We start from the raw sequence: 19,693 nt of genomic DNA, 5'->3' as shown, positions 1-19,693 counted from the left end.
ACTAACATTAGCATTAGCTGCTTTCAGAGATGCTGCACTGCTTTATATTTATGAAATGCTGCACTTGCAGCTACTCTTTGATACAAACTGCATTTAGCTGCACCATCGTGACTTTTCGAAAAGTGAGACAAGAGCAAGAGAACTGACTAAGTACTTGGTCATCCCAGCCTTTCAAATACATTTGGACATAGGCATGACTGCATGTGTGTATTGAGCATATGTGTACAGCTGTGTGTACAAGTGTTTGAGTAAAGTGTGTGTTTGGGTTAGAGCGGGGCGATATGGAGAAAATCAAAATTTCACGATGTTTTTGATTAGGGGTTGACCGATATTGGTTTTTCAAAGCTGATACTGATACTGATGAATAGTAATTAATGAAACTAATGACTGATATTTAGAACCAATGCACATTTACGAAATAAATCATAATCTTTCTGTCAATATTTAGACTTTGTAATATTACAAACTCCAACACAGGTTCCCAGCAACTTTATTATTATTATTTTTTTTTAAATAAAATCAAGAGAAAATTTAAATGAAAAATGAATAAATAAAAATAGCTTCCTGAAGATTTAAAAAGTAAAAGTTTCTCCCATGATGACATTTCTGTGGACATTTTGATTAATTAATTTTATCTGTGATCATTAAAATAAAACGCTCATACAGATAATCTGCAAAATACCAAATATTGGCCCCATTAATCGGCCAGGCTGATAACCTGTCGACCTCTAATCTGTATCTTTCCTCTGGAATACATTCGTATTATCTACTATGTGAAGAGTTTAATTGATTGAGCGGACTTTGTGCTGTAAATTGAGAAGTGAAGGAATGTTTTTGGTGCAGAAGAGAGAAGACTGGGTGTCGCTGAAATGGCGGTGGCGGCGGTGGCTTAGGGTGCACGCTTGGCTAACTGCGTGGAGCAGATGTGGGATCAGAATCACGCCTGATTGCCTTTTATTGTGAGGATGTTTTTCTAGATGTGCTGCAAGATTTAGAGCTCCGTTTTCATTGACCGTGGCTGCAAACTTTTTCTTTCCCCGGATTTGACCTGGCATAACCCTTTTTTTGTCACTAAGCTATGTATCCAAAAATACACCGGTGGGGAAATGCCTCTAAAGACAAAGACAAAGCTTGTTTATTGGCATTATCGCACAGAACAGGAGGGCAGCGGAGGAGTGAGGATTCGGGGAGTGGTGGAGGAGAAAGTAAAGAAGCAGAGCTGCACTCCTCCACCTCTGCCTATTTGTCTGTTTCCTGTTGGCCTTCCTGGTGCCAGCCTCTTCCTGTCATCCTTCACCCTCGCTGCGGGGACAGCTGTTCAAACACAGCCCATCAGTACCAGCTCTGCCTTTTCCCGTCTCACCCACCCAGCCAGAATCCCCACCCTGATTCCCTCACCCGCACCAGCTTCCTCTTCCCTCCCCCAAACTCACAAACAACAACCGGACGAAATCACCGAGCTTTTCCTCTCAGCCTCCTCTGAAAACAGCATTGTCTGTGATGCCAACGAGCTATGAGGTATGGCTTCGAGGAATGCAGTTTGCTGTTGCCATTGTGTGTAGAAATGATGACAGAGGTGGAGGAACTGCAGAGAGCAGCCGGGACTAGAAGGAAAAGGGCACAGAGAGAAAGACAGAGCGTTCACAGCAACCAGAGCAAGAAATGCTGCTCATACTGACATGTTTTTGGGTTTTTTGGATTACATTTTTATATTAAGGGATGGGGAATGGTCATTTTAATTGATATTGATGTCACTATTGATTTCTATTATTTGGTGGAAGAGGATGCAACTTTTTAAACCATTTTTTTTTTCATATTTTGATTTAAACATCTTGGTATCAGTAGTTTTAATAATGTATTATGAGATGATTAGAGAGCTCATGATAGGACTTTAAACAAGTTGTTATTCCATCTCTATTATCAATTTTACATTGCTGGGGGAACAAATTTGTCACCCAAACAGCTGTATTATTCAAGTTTTTAGCTGAAAACTAAATTTTCTTTTTCTTGATGTTACATTTGAACACATAGTGATGACGTTTTATTTACCTTTGCCTAATAGTCATTTTACTGAGCCGACCTCGAAAACATCACAGTGACACCTGATGGAACCTCGTTTATGTAGCTAACTAGCTCTTATCTCGTCGATTTCAACTCTGGTTTCAACATTGGATTGTTATTTTTAAACTGACGGGACTTGGTACACAGTTTGGGTGTGCCTACACTGCTGCTATGAGCGGATGATGATGAAGACTACGCTGACTGTGCAGCAGCTGACGGAGTTGAAGGAGTTTTTTCAAGCCTAAGACAATCGAAGGCTCTGCATTTAGGTTTAATTTGAGGTACAATGTATGCAGACCAGTGATTGGATTTACATAACATGATTTGACAGGCTGTCTGCGAGGCGTCACAGCTGTCTGTGGCAGTGGTTGTTGCATGAAACGTTTTTTTTTTTGTTAAACTTTCGTTTGTGGCTCAGAGGTACAGTGGGTCATCCTCTAACTGCAAGGTCAGCAGTTCGATTCCCGGCTCCTACAGGCGTCATCGGAGTCATCGGAGTCTGAGTGCGTATGAATGATGACTGAGTTAGCAGGCGGCACTGTGTACGGTAGCCTCGGCCCCCAGCGTGTGAATGTGTGAATGTGACATGTAGTGTTAAAGCCCTTTGGGGGGTTAAAAAGAATAGAAAAGCTCAGTTTTATCTTTTGAAAACACCAACCCTTCTGGCAGTGCGCGGCTCCTGTGAGAGCGGTGACGTCACGGCCCCGTCAGTGAGGGCTGTCGTGGTAAAGCGGTGAAAATGTTCTAAATATAACGTAGGCTACACTTTAACTGATAATGACTTTTTTATGAATCAGTGAAGGCAGACTTTGCTCAGCATTTGATTATATGTATGTGATGCAGCGGTTTGCAACCCAGATGTTACTGTCAATATAGTTATGACTGTGATGCGGTCTGTATCACAGACTATAGATAATAAAGTTTATAGAAACTAGCTGAAAGGCGCAGATCTCCACCTGACGTGGTAGAGTCGGGCATGCTTCTGTCAATAAATTGATTCTTTCCGGTGATTGTATACTAGGACGAGGACAATAGTCCGGTTTAACGACTCAACTGCGCACGTAAATGTACTGAGTGTTTGATCAGAAAATCCAGCAGAGTATATCTTTACAAAAATCCCCACAGCTGCTGGTGTGCCAGGAATCCAGGTTAGCAAAGGCTAATGAGAACAAAACTGTCTGTGATCGCAGCCTCTTATCAGGGGTGCACATCAGGGACGGGATCACGGTGCTGCAGGAGCGGGGCCCCTCGGACAACCTCGAGTGCGGCTCACGAGCCTTGATATTGTTGTTGGGGCTCTTTCATTCCCCTCTGGTGTGAAAAAAGACGCCAGGGCCTTTGCTTTGGTTGATTTCTCAGTGAACTTTGACAAATTTAGTCCATTAGATCCTCAGCGGCGGCAGCAGCAGAGCCAGGAACAGGCTTTCAGTGTCAATCATCCCGCCCCCTGGTCCTCCACACGCTCACAGGCAGCTCTGTTCAAAGGAAACCCAAAGCCAGACCAGGAACGATTAAGATATCCATCTGGAATAATATAATTTTGACCATGTGGCCCGCGGAGTCCGCCCAACCTGCCGCTGTTATCAGCGTTGTCATTATTTATTCACAGCTTGGTTCATGTTTATTATTCAGTTGTGGATTCATTATGGCTGGAATGTGGTTATCTTTTCACGTCTTTCTGGCGGATTGGAGTTCTGGAGTTTATTATTACTCGAGCCCTGCTCATCACCTCCTTCCTCCCCCTGTTCTCTCCTTCCTTCCTGGCTGGGAACAAGAGCCGGTTCATGTGTGGCTTTATTAAGTTTCATTTTGTTCTTTACCTTTGCCATTAACTTGTTAACCTGTAATGTGTCCTGATCGCTCTCTGCTCCGCCGCCTCGGATTTATACCTCCTGAAGGAGCAACTAGTAAGCAGCTGCTTGTAATTGCAGCGTTACAGATAAAGATTTACGTATAAATGTGTTTAAGTAAGAGTGGGAGGCTCTGGAGAGCAGCAAAATGCGGTTTAATGAAATACATGTGGAGTAAAGAGAGAGCCAGAGTCACTGTGATGAGATTTCTTTTTCTTTTCTTTTGTTTTTTCTTTTCTTTCTCCATCTTTTTTCCTTCTTCCCTTTTTCCTTCCTGCTTGACTTCATGATATGAAGAAAAACCTGCAATACGCATCAACGTTGTTGATATGATAGGGGTCGACTGATATTGTTTTTCAGGGCCGATACCGAGTGAAAAGCAGAGTGAAATCTCTGAAAGTAGAGGGGCATGGCCTGCTTGCACAAGCACCTGCACAACTGGAAAACTTGATTGTATTTACTGTCCCAGTGTAACTTTTTATTGCCCCAGGGCCACTATTGGACCCTGCCTCATGGTTCTGTCTGATTGACTGGAGAGTTAACAGCATTGTACATTTCAGGCTAAATGTAATTCAATATGTTACCATATTCAATTTAATTCAGTTTTATTTATGAAGTAGAATATCACAAATCACAAAGTGCCACAGAGGGCTTTACAAATTCAGGAGGAGCAACTGAGGAGTTTTAAAATAATTTTAATTCTTTATTTCTAAGTGATTGAATTTAATTAATCTATTTTTTCATTTTCTTGTTTTTTTTTTTGTTTTTTAAATTATTTTTCTTTAAATATTTTTTACCATGGTCTTGCTAATTTTTTGGATAATTTCTACTTTTGTTGCCCCATGCCCTCTTCCCATGTTTTTGAAAAAAATCAAGCCAGTTTGCTTAGGTTAATTCTTTATTTCTAAATAATATAATTTTAATTTTTCATTCATATTTTAAATAATAATAAGTATAGTAAGTAATAATAATAAGTTTTAGACAATTTTTCCAGATAATTTCCTTCTTTTTTTTTTTTTTAACTTTCTCTTTCCTTTTTTGTCTTTCTTTGTTTTTTTTTCACCTCTGTCTTGCTATTTTTTTTTGGCTCATTTCTCCTTTCGTTGCTCATTGCCTTCTCCCCATATTTTTGAAAAAATAAGAAAAATCAAGCCAGTTTACTTAGGTTTCAAAGGCCACCAAGGTTTTTCTTCATCTTGCATCATTCCTCTTCATTTTCTACACCTTCTTATTTATTGATGACAATCACTGAAATTCCCCCTAATTTTTGAGGCTTTCCATTTTGTCAGAGATCCAGTTCTCCAGAACTTTCTTTCTCTTAGAGACACACACACACACACACACACACACACACACACACACACACACACACTCAGCTCAGGTTCAATGTCAGCTCTGGTATTTGAGCTGAAGGCGAGGAGTGAAAAGATCACTGTAGGTCTCCACACAGCACACAGACTGCAGCGAGCCGGTCACCTCCTCACAGTCACTGCATACATGCTTCATGTGTGTGTATGTGCATGTGCAGATAGAGAGACAGCTGAAAAGCTCATTCATACACACGGACAGTGTGGCCATTCACTCCGAGCAGCCAGCTCTGTTTCTCCTCAGCCCTGGGGCTCTGCCAATCAGCTGGCTGCAATCTCTCCTCTTCCTCATCCTCTTATTTTTCTATTTATTCCTCCACAGCTCTCTCTCTTTTTCTTCCCTCTGCTATTTTTTCTAAAACTTCTCCCTTCTGCTGCTGACCTCCGTTTACCCCGAGCTGTGTGTGCTGTCTGTGAGGAGCAGTAAAAGCCCTGCAGCCCTCCCTCATAAAGACGTAACCTCCTCAGACCTCTCTGTAACCACGTGTGATGGGTGACACACTGTTAAACCTGCTCCTCTGTGGGCCACACAGCCCGTTACAGCACGCTGTCATTGGAGAACCTCTCGTAACATCTACCCAACAGTAGCGTGATGGTGACCGAAAGAGGCTTCGTTTGAGTCATGGAAATAAGAAATGGTCCTTTTAGACAGCTGCCTGAAACATACCTCATGTATATGATTTAAATATATACCAGTAACATTTATCTGTGCTTTGGGGCAGCTGTGGAGGTAACATGTAAAACAAACTGACAAACTAAAAAAAATAAACAAAATTGCAATAACAAAAATGGATGATAACCTTTTAAAAAAACTCTCAATGAATAGCTCTAAATAAGCAACAAGAAATTGCATCTTAGATATTGGAAAAGGACTAGGAGGAAGTATTAACATGTTATTTCTCTAACATATATACATACACTTACATATTTATACAGGCAGGCTTACAGATGTACAAACATACACATATGTTCATACACATATACATATATAACCCACTGAATTTACACACATACAAGAATATTCATATATATTAAACATAATATGCATACATACATATGTGTATGCAGTTGTAACCTGGAAGTTGTAATTGATTGTATCCTGATATCATTCAGTTGTTTTCTTTTTTTTTTCAAATTTGATTTAATTTCCAAACAAAAACCACGCATAGTTTTATTCCCAACTATGGTAAAAATCTTTGGCCTCCCTAGATTAGATGTCTATTAGACTGTGGGAGCTCTCGTGCCTGTCAGAACCAAAAGTTCAAGACCCCTGGAGAAAAAGAAACAAATTAAGACATTTAATTATTTATAGGACATTTCTGGGATTCCAGGATGTTTCTAGGATTTTAGGACATTTCTGGGATTCTAGGAGGTTTCTCAGATTTTAGGAGGTTTCTCAGATTTTAGGACGTTTCTCAGATTTTAGGAGGTATCCAGGATTTTAGATCGTTCCTCTGATTGTAGGACTTACCTAAGATATAGGGACGTTTCTAGGATTTTAGGACGTTTCTCTGAATTTATGACCTTTTTAGGATATTTGATTTTAGGACATTTCTTGGATTTTTGGACATTTCTTGGATTTTACGGCATTAGGGGCTTAGCTAGGACCTGTTTCAGGAACAGAAACAAACAATCCTCCACTGGCACTTTTATTGTAAAAAAACAAGCTCTATTTTGATGCTGTTTTATGCACTCTGGTACCTTATGTACACTAAAAGTACAGAAACAATTCCCAGTGTGAATCAGTCTATTTTTATTGTGAATTAGAAAATGGTTTCGGGGGCTCACCCAGCACCCCATCAGGGGCCAGATTTGGCCCGCAGACCGTGAGTTGAGTATCAGTTATCTTGGTTATTACAATTTTAACCGAAAAAGTACACAACTCCATGGATGTTTTGTATGGATTTTCTGGCACATGTTTAATTGAATGCAGCTGCATTTTACTGTAAAACAGAGAAGCTTCCTACTAAAGATTAAACATCCAGCCATTAGTCAGACAAGGGAATTTGAATCACATTTTGTTTTTCTCAGTCGCAACTCATTGCTGGACATTAAAATTCATGTTTTGTCGATGCCTCTCACTGTGACGTAACTTGTGCTCACATGCCTCAGTGAGAGGTTCACGTGTGAAATGCCGATCGAGAGCAGTGAAATATTACAGAAACCCTCAGTCATGGCATCTTAACGAGAGCAGGTGAGCATGCCGTTGCTGTGGTTCGTGTCTCTGCTGTGCCTGTTGGTCCTAACGGAGCGTAGCGCTGCATTAAACTGCTCTGTATTCAGTTAAACCTCTCAGCGTTCTCGTGACCTGCGGAGTCAGGCTGATAAGATGTTCTGGAACGTTTGGTTATAGCTTAAAGTGGATCACAATGAGGTAGTGAGGGCCAACTTGGCCTCGATTAATCCTACATTTCTCCTGCACCCGCTCTCCCCTGAGTTCTATTTATGGAGCTCTCCAGGGTTCTCATATCTTCAAGTATCTCTTAATTATCAGAAGAGGCAAGCTGTGTAATGTTACATTTAAAGTGCAGGAGACGGTGTAGACACAAAACTACACACATGCATCTTAAAGGGACATTTTCAAAAATATTTTGGAGCTATGCATACATGTAGACACACATATGAACACACACTTTATCTTCTCTGCTACTGGAAACAAATGCAGCAAGATCTAGCATGTAAACAATTTAGCTACATGCTTTGAACTCCATTTTAAAATCATTCTCCGACATCCTAAAAGTCATCTGTCACCTGAGACTTTCTGGTGGTGTGAAGGACTAACTGATTAGTCTTTACCACATTGACTAACCTTGGCTAACACGGATCAGGGATACTAAATTTGCTATGTTTGGGGGCCGCTTTTATAAAATGACATGGGGCCAGGGGCCAGTTGCAGCAGCCCCATACATATTTCTAGGACTTAAGCATATTTGTAGGATTTTAAGAAATTTCTAGGATTTTACGACATTTCTTTGGTTTAAGCATGTTTCAAGGATTTTAGGACATTTTTTAGATTTTAAGAAATTTCTAGGATTTTAGGGCATTAGGGGCTTAGCTGAGTTTTTTTTTTAAAATTATCACAGCCTAGGATGTGTCAATGGTGAGCAACAACATTGATTTTTTTACATTATTATTTTGTGTGCAGTGTCAAATACTCATTTATACCGCTCTGCACACAAAATGCGTTTTTCAAATCTGGCTACAAAGAAATTATACATTGCTATGATTTGTTTTTTTCTTTCATTGAGTATATTTTTTTTAACCAACATCAGTTCTAATTATAATTATCAACATTCATTAATTTTAATTCTTTAAATGCCACGTTTTTGTCATTATGCCACTATGTTTTTAGAGGAAAAATACCTCACAAAAAATGCATTATTATTATTTTTAAAAATTCTTTTACTATCACAACCTGGGGTATGTCAATTATTAGCAGCAACACTGATTGTGACAGTGCACCTAGTGGAAGTAATATGTATTTTATCCATATGCCAAATATGATTTAAAAAAAAAGGGGGAAAAAAAAGGCCAAATTCCAAGTCAAAAGCCCAGAATGACACCCAGAAATGAAACACTGCATTTTTTTGTGCTTTGATGGATGTTGGATCAAAAATGAAGAATTAAAAGCACGTAAAATGCGCCAAACAGTCTCTGAGGTTTTAAATCAAGCTGTGGGATTCTCTCTGCAGTAAGAACAGCTCTCCTCCTGCTTGTGTAACTAAAAACCCAGTCTGCATAGCATGCGGACTTACCATTCATGGCCGTATCACTGCAGAGTTTGGGTTACGCACTAAGATCATCACCCGTTAACAAAAGCCCATTCATGGATATAAACAGCCCTCATTAGGGATGACTTTTTCACTCTTCATTTCCTCAACGCAAACAGACAGAAAACTGCTCGCAGATGCAGACTCACACTGCTCCAAGTGAAGCAGCCGGCCTGAACACTGAGAGTGACTGTTACTGTTACTGTTTTGCTCGCTACACGTCATCTATCTTATCAAGCCACACAGTGATTGTTGTATTAAAACAGATAAAATATACCTGTTTCCAGGTTCTTCAGTCAAAGGAGGAAGATTGTAGTATGCAGCACTTGATAAAACCTTTGAGACCTGGATTGACTTCTGTTTTTATTTTTGTGCTGCTTTCAAACGCCTTTCACAAGTATTCAAAACTCTGAAACTTGAGCAAATATGATTGATTTCTTTCAACAACATGGGGAAAAAAGGCAGTGACACTTGGCAATAAATGTCCCACAGATTACAAGAAATTAGTAAAATGTAACAAGAGAATTACCAAAAATTATTATTAATTATTAGAAAATCATCCAAAAATAGGGAAAATGTCCCTAAATATATATATAATTCTAATTATAATAATTTAAAATAATTTTACAGAAAAAATATAAGTAAACATATAAAATAAGTTTTAAAAAATTTATATATATTTAGCATTTTTTAAAGTTAAGTTTATGTTAATTTCATGGTCATATTTCCAGATAATTTGAACCTTTTTTATTATTATTATTTTTACATTTTTTGCCAACTTTTGGGCCATGTCTTCATAAGTTGCTTGTTGCCTTCTCGACATGTTTTTAACCAAAATAAATAAATAAATAAAAATGCTCAAGTTTTATATGGATGTAAAAACATAGTAGGTGGTTGAGAAGGCAACCACCTACTATGAGAAGGTTGATTTCTTTCTGTAAGTAAAAGCATCTTTATTGAAATAGCCTTTGACATAACTATAGAAAAGAGTGAGTAGACAGAGGTGGGCCAGTAAAGTCCAGTGGTGTACTGCACAGGGTCAAAATAGATGCTGTATATTTAGACATGAGATCAAAGCCTTTCATCCCACTCTTTCAGCCTCTATAATAAGAAAAGATTATCTTGCAGTAGGCAGTCCTGTGCGCTGAATTACATAAAGGACAAAATAACCTGTAACCTTTGACAATGAAAGTAAAAAAAATTTTAATTTGATATATGACATGAGTACAACCATGGATGAGATCACAAAGCTCTACGAGTTATTGTTAGATGATTTACAGCAAAAGCAACTCGTAAATTAGCATTTTTCTTTGATGAATGTAAAAAAATTAAAGCTTGCTGCTGGTAACGCAGACATGCAAGTTCTCTCTGACGACTGTAGCTAACCAAAATAAGCCGACAACATAATAGTTAAACGCTTACCTCTTATCTTTTACAAGAAAAAAAGATGGTGGTAGACATAAAGCGCTTGTGCAAATCAAATCAGTCCCCACTTTGTGTAGCAGGAGGCAGATCATAACAGCTTGTTTAATCACGTCTGCTGACACAGAACAAAAAAGACTGTGTTGTCTAATTTCAAACTGGCGGTAAAGAGACGTCATTTGCCATTCATTGATTATAACAACACAAAACAACCCCCCCCCCCAACAGGAAATAGTCTAACATGAGCACAGTCAGACTGAATGAATAAAGTGAACAGAAATGGTGGTTTTGTCTGATTTTCAGGGCAGGATAGCAGTCCATTGATTCCTTTTCGAAGGCAGTGTTAGACTGTATTAAAATAGGACGGAGAACAGCACTGGATAAGGAAGAGAAAGTGAGCTGTGTTCGGGCTGTAAGTGCACCTTAAATAAACCTGATTTAAAATCAATCTCTCTCCAATCAACATCCTGAGCTTCCCCGTGTGTCTTGCACATTTTATATGATCAAAGATGAAGGTAATGTAGAGCAGAAAAAAGATCAGTAAGGGGATTTCCACAGACTGAATCCTGACCAGCCCTCATATCGATGATGCATTTATTTTGGATCTGACCGTGAAAATATTTATCCGAGCCACTGCTTAAAGGAATAGTTCACCCAGAAATGAAAATTCTGTCATTATGTTCTTCCCTCATGCTGATGGAAAGTCTAGTTCCTTAAAAAATCCTGAAAGAAAAACGTTCTCATTTGTATATTTTATTACAACTTGGCAACAGGTCCGGATAAGATGAAGTTTTGGTCCAGATCTGGACCGCGGTTCGCCAGTTGGTGATGCCTGGCTTACAGGTACATCTGATGAATTAGTGGTATAGGCGCTATTAATAGCCGCCTCGGTGCGTATTGGTCACGTGCAATGACAGGAGTTTTGTTGGAAAATCTGTCAGGGAGACAGTTTGTAAAACTGCTTCAGTCTGAGTGGGCTGTCGGACATGTCCGCGTGCTGGAGCGGGCTGTCGGACATGTCCGCGTGCTGGAGCGGGCTGTCGGACATGTCCGCGTGCTGGAGCGGGCTGTCGGACATGTCCGCGTGCTGGAGCGGGCTGTTGGATATGTCTACGTGCTGGAGCGGGCTGTTTGACATATCTGTGCTGGAGCGGGCTGTTGGACATGTTCGCACTGGAGTGGACTGTCAGACATCGGCGGAGAATAAGAGCAGAGCGGACAACGGCAGAGACAACGGCGGAGAATTCAACCTGAAACTAACACAAAGTAGTCTGTAGAAGTCTAAAGAAGTCACTTTCCACCTGTTTCAACGCTGTGGCTGTCAAACACTCAAAGTCAAAGTGGTTCACTGCATTTTGTTTGCGGTGTCGCTATTCTTATTATCATTAGCTGTTCGTGTTGTCTGTCAAAACATGGCTGGAATGCATTCTGTCGATATTCTGACAACGTCTCATATTTCAATCGAGGAAAAGTTATTTGCAATTGATATTGTTATTTTTTTATCGCCCAGCCCTAATCCTGGTCATCATTTGCTTCAGTTGTTGGAGATGAGTGCGTTGCCTTTTCCTCGTGAACACCAGCAGTGTTTTGTTGACTATAAAACTTCACCTAAAGTGCTATACCTTTAAGAATTTGTGGTCAACTGCTGCATCTGAACTAAAATCTAGATTTTTCTTGATGTAGACAAACTGAAAGTTTGATTTTGGAGCTGCTGCACAGGAGCTTCACTATGGCTTTAACCAGTAATCCCTCCCACTCGATGTAACAGCTGCCTCCTCTGTGCAGTGTCTCGTCCCTTGGGATGGGGGTTGCTCTCCTCGTATTATTATCCCGGTATTGGCTCCCCTGAAGTAAGCCAGTGATCCAGCGTGAACCAGCCTCTGCAGGGTGCTGGCAGGGTGACGGCTGTCCTGACACCGTCCTTCCACTGGTGTGTAAACTCAATTAGGAAAACTGCTCTACGCCGAGCTGCACCGCTACGATTCAGTAACTTCACAGCAAGATGACCTGACTCTCTGTCACTCTGTGTGTGTATGTGTATGTGTATGTGTGTGTGTGGCCTAGTATGGACATACTCCTCTATTGGGATGATAAATCATGCCCCTTTCAGGCATGACTTTGCATTGTCAGTGTCAGCCCACTCATGCTGTTCATACTGACCTTGATTAGAGCTGTGTGGCAGAACAAACAGCTGTCAGAGTGAAAGCATAAATTCTCTCGCACAATGGGCAAATCGTCAGCTATTGAAATTTGGAGGAGGTCAGAGATGGACCATTCTGTGCCTGTTGCACCAAAGAGTGTCAAAATGTAAGCAGCAGTTTGAACACAGCCGCTTTCTTTAAATCTGCTTCATAAAGTCAGATTTTTAAAGTGGATTTATTACAAAATAACTCTAGTCAAGTGCTGTTCAAACATTTTGACTATACTCATGTACCATTTCACAGGGTCCAGCGTTAAAAGTCATATTTTACTTGTCCCTTTACATATTGGTTTCTTCATTAGAGCTTATCAGACAACAACTTAATGTGCTGCTTTCTCTTTCTTTTATGTCATTTCTCTAATTTGTTTGTTTTTTACAACATCTATTGCACGTCTGTCTGTCCTGGACGAGGGACCCCTCAGTCGCTCTTCCTGAGGTTTCTACCATTTTTTTCCCCCCCATTAAAGTTTTTTTGGGGGAGTTTTTCCTTATTCGATGTGAGGGTCTAAGGACAGAGGGATGTCGTATGCTGTAAAGCCCTCTGAGGCAAACTGTGATTTGTGATAATGGGCTTTATAAATAAAATTGACTTGACTTGACTTTAAAAATTGCCCACTTTTAATCAGACTTGCTCTTAAATTTGCAGCAAATTGGCAGGGTACATAGTTGGAGATTCTCCCACACCGCCCAACTAAACTCCTGTTTCCAGGGTGATTAAAATGCTCGCTTGCGCTTTAGCTCATAGACTTTACCCTCCACCATTTTCTTACAATCGCCCAATCAGCATTTTTTTTTACCCTGGCAATGGCTTTGTGGACATTTGGTTTGTACGTTACAGCTGATACCTTTCGGAACGCATCAGTTAGGTTTGCTGATGTTGAATGTTGAAACACCATGTGACTTAATGGAAAGACACAATAGTCGATGTGTTAACCAGATATTTTACCTCTGATCACACTCTTGCCATCACAGCAGAGCCTCTTACTAAGTGTAGACATATGCGAAGGCTTCGTATAGGAATGTGACTTCATAGCAGGCTGATATTCAAACAAACATAAATGGCGATACAAATTTTTAATATAATTTCACAGGTTTTACAGTTTTAGTGGATTTTCGTAGGGCTGTACCTGACTCAGGATTTTGCAAGTCAAATCAGATTTGACTGTTCAATAGGAATATTCAACAAATATTGTTTTTATTTCCCCATAAGACTTCAAAAATGGTTAAATTCTCCTTTAATGTGGTCTTGTACGGTCTCCACCAGCTTCAGCAACGGGTGTAGTTACACTTCTGAGGGGATGATCTTTGTTATGGTGTACCTGCAACAAAGCTAAGGATGCTATATGCAAAGGCTCTGAACATATAACGCATAGTTATGATTTTAAAACTCTGCAGCTCTGTAGAGCATTTTCGTCTCTTTTAGTGGATCTTTAGAGTGATAACAGCCCTGCGTTACAGCAGTGTAAGTGCCAGTGTTGTTGGTGGCTTTGTCTGTGTGAACAGCCTTAACTCAGTGTTTACTGAAGGGTTTATTCTGAATTACTCTCATCAATTCAAATCTCACCTAATTCCGTTGAAAAGTGGAGCGGAGCATTAAGCATCTACTGAGGAAGATCATTTTCTCAGAACAAAAACACAGCTAGAGGGCTTTAAATGAAGGAAATGAGTTTTGGACTAAAATGTTCCAGGTCAACACAAACACCCAAAACGATTGCTAATTACTCGTGACTGCTAGATGTTGAAATTGGCAAATGTTTGCTCATACATTAGCCAAGACACTATTACAATCTGGAGATGTTTGGTGTCTGTTTTTCTGTCAGCTTGTTTCATCAAAAGTGATCAATACAATTGTAAAGACCATAGAAGTACCTGTGGGATATTTGTCTACCAAATAAGCTTGTCTACGTCCATTTTTTACATATTTGTGCACAGTGAGCAGAGCTCTGCAGAAAAGTCCACTTGCAAAGAGTGTTTTCATTCTCTCTTTGGTGTCCTTTACCTCACTTCACCCTTTTAAAACCTGAGAAAATTGTCTTGGTTTCTTTCAAACACTTTGGAAGTAGGCATGAGCAATGAAAGTAAAAATGACCCAGAATTAGCAAGGAATTAGTAAAAAAAAATCACCTGATAATTAATAAAAAATGAATAAATAAACAGAAAATGAAAAAGGGAAAAAACAAAGGCAAACAAGACTTGCAAAAAGTGATTATTTTAATCACTTTTTGCAAGTCTTATATGATAATTCTATAACATAATTTTGAATATGTAATAATATAATAATGTTATATGGTTTTCCCCTTAGCTTTTCTATCCAAACATGTTACCCTAGCTTTTCAATAATAATAAAAAAATCTAAACTCTTATTAATTATTTATTTATTTTTACAATTTGTGTAATATTTCATACCAAGTTGCTCATTGTCTTTTTTCCCACAATTTATAAGACATTTTAACAATTTACTTAGTGTTCAAGGGTTTAAATACTACAAAAAAGAAACCTTAAATTATTAAAAAAAATTAAAAAAGATGGGAAAAAACGAGCAAACTAGACTTTGAAAAAGTACTCAAAATATTCTAATAACTCTGCAACATATTTTTAAATATGATCATTTTAAATAATGTTTTTTGTCTAGCTTTTTCTTTTACCTAAACATTTTATACCCTAACTGTTTCTGAATCTACTATTTTTTATTATTTTTTACAATCTGTGGAACATTTCTTACCAAGTTGCTCGTTGTCTTTTTCCCCATGCTCTTGAAAGAAATTGTACCACTTTGCTAAGGGTTCAAAGGTTTAAATACTTGTGAAAGGTGTCTGAAAGCAGCACATGAAAAGAGATGCCACTCTAGGTTTCAAAGGGTTAACTTACCTCATGCGGACATGAAGGCTGTGCACCTGCGTTTGTGTTAGACGATGAAAGGGAGAAAGTGGCGGTTTATTTTAGTTGTGTTCAGACATATGTGCAGTTGGAGACAAAGTGTGAGCGTATGGCTGTGTGCTAAGTGTTGAGCTGGGGCGATGGGGGGGCGGACGTGGGCTCTGTTTAGGCTGTGTCTAAGTGCTGGGGTGTGAACGTGAGCAATTTCGAGTTTGTGAGAGGGAAAGGGTTATTCTTATCCTGCCATTCTCTATCAAGTAAGCACTGATGGGGTCAGAGTTTGACAAGAGAGGCTGCTGTTTGTTTGCTGTTTCCTGCTGACAGTTAACAGAGGTTTCAGTTCTGACTGCAACTGATCCATAAAATAATAGAGATATCCTCCGTAACATCACCCACTGGTATGTGGACTCCTGTTTTGAATCCTTGAGTCTGGCATTTTGGCCATTGCCATCTTTGATTTGGTGAAGATAACACTAACACTAGCTGCCACCTTGGTTAGCACAGTGCATTTTCAGCTATAGTTAACCCTTTGAAACCTGGACTGACATCTGTTTTCAGATACCTTTCACAAGTATTTTAACCTTTGAACCCAGAGCAAATTGGTTTGATTTTTTTCAAAAAAGGCAATCAGCAACTTGGCAAAAAATGTCAAAAAAAAAAAAAAAAAAGATGGCAGGAAAATTACCTGAAGATAAGCTTTAAAAAAGACAGATCATTTTAAGAAGTCTTAGAAAAATTCTTTAAAAAAAAATAAAAAAGGGGAAAATGTCCTGAAAAATATGTATAAATGATTATTTTAATTCTATATTTAAAATTAGGTTACAGAAAAGTATTATCTTGTCATGTTGGGTGGAACACGCAACTGAGCTAAAAGACACAGTGACACCTAGTGGAGGGTGAAGTTACAGGGCAGTTAACAGCTGGCAGCCAGCAGGCAGAGAAAGACTGTGGGGAATAGCAGCATGTTTTTACATCTTACTTGGTTATTGAAGGATTAATTTCGACTAAAACGGAGCTGGCGATTGTTGGAACAGTGGACTTACTAACTAGATTACAAGCAAGAGTAACCAAGACGGTTTGAATGAGTTTGACTCAGTGTCTTTTCAGTTTGAACAAAGTATGTTTTCTGATGAGTTAATGAGTTAATTAAGCCTCGTCACTCCTCTGTGACTGAGAGAAAGTTGACTTCAAAAGGTGCACAGTTGTATTTCTCAGTTTATTAAGGAAAATAGGTGTGAAAAAATTACTTCATGTCATTTGTGGGTTTCTATTGTGTATTAATTTTTCGAAAAGCTGAAAATAAGCAGTTCATTCTCCGTCACACCGTGACTGGTGAAATTTTAGAAATATTAAATACCGCCCAAGCCTACCTCAGTGTTATGTTTCTGCTGCCCCCAGGTGGTCCAAAGTCAGGTATTGCTGATTTAAAGAGAAGATAGATTGCTTTTGCTTTTTGTAGCTTTTGATTGATACTTAGTGGAAAAACGGTGGTTGAGGAACTGTGGTTTTGTCGTAACATCTACGCAGTGTTGTGTATCTATAGAATCCCTTTGTGTATTTTCTTCTCTTTTCTGAATTATTATACTTACATTTTAAACATTTGTAGAGTGTACTTGATCATGGTTCTGTCGGTAAGATATATTTGAGCTGGAGAGAGAGCGAGCTGAGAGAGTGAAGAGGTTAGTAAGTGAGGAAAGTGTGCCAGTCCTCAGACACTCCTCAGGGAAACACATACCAGTGGCACTTCTGCTGTGTCTGTCTCTAAGTGGCTCTAAAAGCCTGCAGGAGACACTGGCCTGGCTAATCTTAATGGTAGATCATCTCTCTCACACACAATTCAAGTGGCCTGGACACACACACACACACACACACACACACACACACACACACTCACACTCACAGTCTCTCTTGGGAGCTCTCTAAATGCCAGATGCCAGTTATTCCTCTCCAGTCTCAGCGTGCAGCCCAGTTTCAGTCCCTGTTAGCCTGATAATCAGTCTCTCCCTCCTGCCTTTGGATTATGCTGATCATCCAAAACTCAAGCATGAGACATGCACGCTCCCTGACTGTTGTGTATAAATCAAAGTGAAATTAATTGAAAATATTCAAGTGAAGGAGAATTTATGAAGTATCAGCAGAGGGTTTGGTCATGTCGGAGCACAGCTTTTCTCTCCTGTGAGTTGAGGAGGAGGGGTGTGGAGGGGATCCTGGCCTGTTTGGGGAGATGATATCACAGCCTCTGTTTGGAAAACACCAGCAAGGTCCAGGTTTTAGCTCACTGAATTAACCTGGGAGAGACCAAGATCAGATTTATGACCCATGATGCAGAGCCAAAGGGTCCAGTTGTCCAACTCTACTGTAGATCAACAGTAGTGATACTCAGTTTACAGCCTGTGGGACGAATTTGATACATAGATAGGGTGCTGGGTGGTCCCCCAACCATTTTCTAATGCACAATAAAAATAAAGTGATTCACACTGAGAATTGTTTTTGTATATTTAGTACACATAAAACAGCATCAGCAGCATCGTCCTAACAACCTAGGAATGGCATAAAATCCTATAAACTGCCTAAAATCCTAAAAATGTCCTAAAATCCCAGAAATGCCCTAAAATCCAAGAAACATTCTAAAATGCAAGATAAGAAGTAACATCCTAAAATCCAAAGAAATCTACAAAAATCTTAGAAACATGCTAAAATTCTAAAAATATTCTAAAATCCAAGAAAAATGCTAAAATTCTAAAAACATCCTAAAATCAAAGAAATCTGCTAAAAACTTAGAAATGTCATAAGATCCAAGAAATGTGCAAAAATCCTAGAAACATCCTAAATTCAAAGAACTGTGCTAAAATCTTAGAAACGTGCTAAAATTCAAAAAAACATCCTCAAATCCAAGAAATCTGCTAAAATCTTAGACACGTGCTCAAATCCAAGAAAAATGCTAAAATCTTAGAAACCTTAAATCCAATAAATGTCCTAAAGTCCTACAAATGTGCAAAAAAATCTAAGAAGCATTTATGGTGCAGCTGTGATAGGCCCCTGGCCCCTGGCCCCTGGCGGAGCATCCCTGATCTATAGTATATGTGTGTGTTGAATTTTTGGCAGATTTGATGGATGACTGTGATCTGACTCTAAATTTTATTCCCATGCTCTTCCCCAGGACACTGATTCTCAGATACTGTGTGTGTTTGTGTGTGTTTTCAGTGTGCAGAGAGTCAGACTGCGGTGTTTCTGCCAGAGTTCGCCCTCTCACCTCAGGGCAGCTTCATGGAGGATGCTACGGAGGATCAGTTTCTAACCTACAAATACGACGACCAGGTCAGTCCCTTTCTCTTCACCGCTGCTGAGTTTGCAAAAGCTGATGCTGATACTGTGAGTGCCATCAGCTGCTGTGAAATACTCCTGTGCTGTTTCTTGACTTACATTCTTTGGGTATTTAAACTTTCTTCATCAAAGAGAGAAACTGGTCCAAATATAAGGGACACTGACGTTACATTTGTTGTTTGATTGATGTCATTGACAGGTGGCTTGTGGTGCTACGTTGAACTAGCTGTAGACCAGCGCTTACTTTGACATGGTGATACAGGTGGCAGATGTAGTTTGGTAGAAGGATAATAAAACAAGGTCTGCGTATTATCTTGAGTAACTGTGTCATGGTTTTTGGAAAGAGACATTGCTGTTGGGTTTTTCTTATGTATTTTTTGGCACTTTGAGGACCACAAGCTGAGTACCATTTGGTTTCATTGTATTAGAGAGACGGCAGATATCTCTATAGGCCATGGCACACATGGTTGACAGTTGGTCGTCGGTCACTGTTGGGCCGTCAGTGAGCGTCCGGTGCCCTTGCCGCTGCAGTGTGTCCTGCACCATTGGCCCTCGTCAACCCCCATTGGCTCTTTTCTGCCGATTCAGCATGCTGAATCCTCTTATTGTTTTTGTTTAGCCATTATGCTCTTTAGCAGAAACGTTCCCTGGTGGTTCGGTACCGGTAAATACCCTCTGTTCTTTCAGCATTGAGTTGTTGTTGTTGTTGTTGTTGTTGTTGTTGTTGTTGTGCTGCTGTGTTGGTCAGCTCCTGCACTTTTGGTCATATTAACTCATTTTTCAAGACCCCCAGAATATTTTGTTCTTTGAGTATATAAACAA

At 39.5% G+C, this 19,693-nt stretch overlaps 1 protein-coding gene across 2 annotated transcripts in view; it reads left to right on the top strand.

Annotated features, from left to right (window-relative positions):
- The window catches only part of adamtsl3 (ADAMTS like 3), a 198,732-nt gene that overhangs the window by 17,052 nt on the left and 161,987 nt on the right, over positions 1-19,693 (top strand). For both annotated transcript variants that reach the window (XM_088083412.1, XM_088083362.1), the window contains exon 3: positions 18,752-18,865. In XM_088083412.1, the coding sequence (XP_087939538.1) occupies positions 18,752-18,865 (114 nt within the window). The remainder of the gene's footprint in view (positions 1-18,751; positions 18,866-19,693) is intronic.

The sequence above is a fragment of the Plectropomus leopardus genome, chromosome 1, assembly GCF_026936395.1.
Source record: "Plectropomus leopardus strain MGB_pleo_1.0 chromosome 1, ASM2693639v1, whole genome shotgun sequence".
In the NCBI taxonomy this organism is placed as follows: domain Eukaryota; kingdom Metazoa; phylum Chordata; class Actinopteri; order Perciformes; family Serranidae; genus Plectropomus; species Plectropomus leopardus.
The sequence above is the reverse complement of the archived record's forward strand: the minus strand, read 5'-3'. Positions and strand labels throughout refer to the sequence as shown.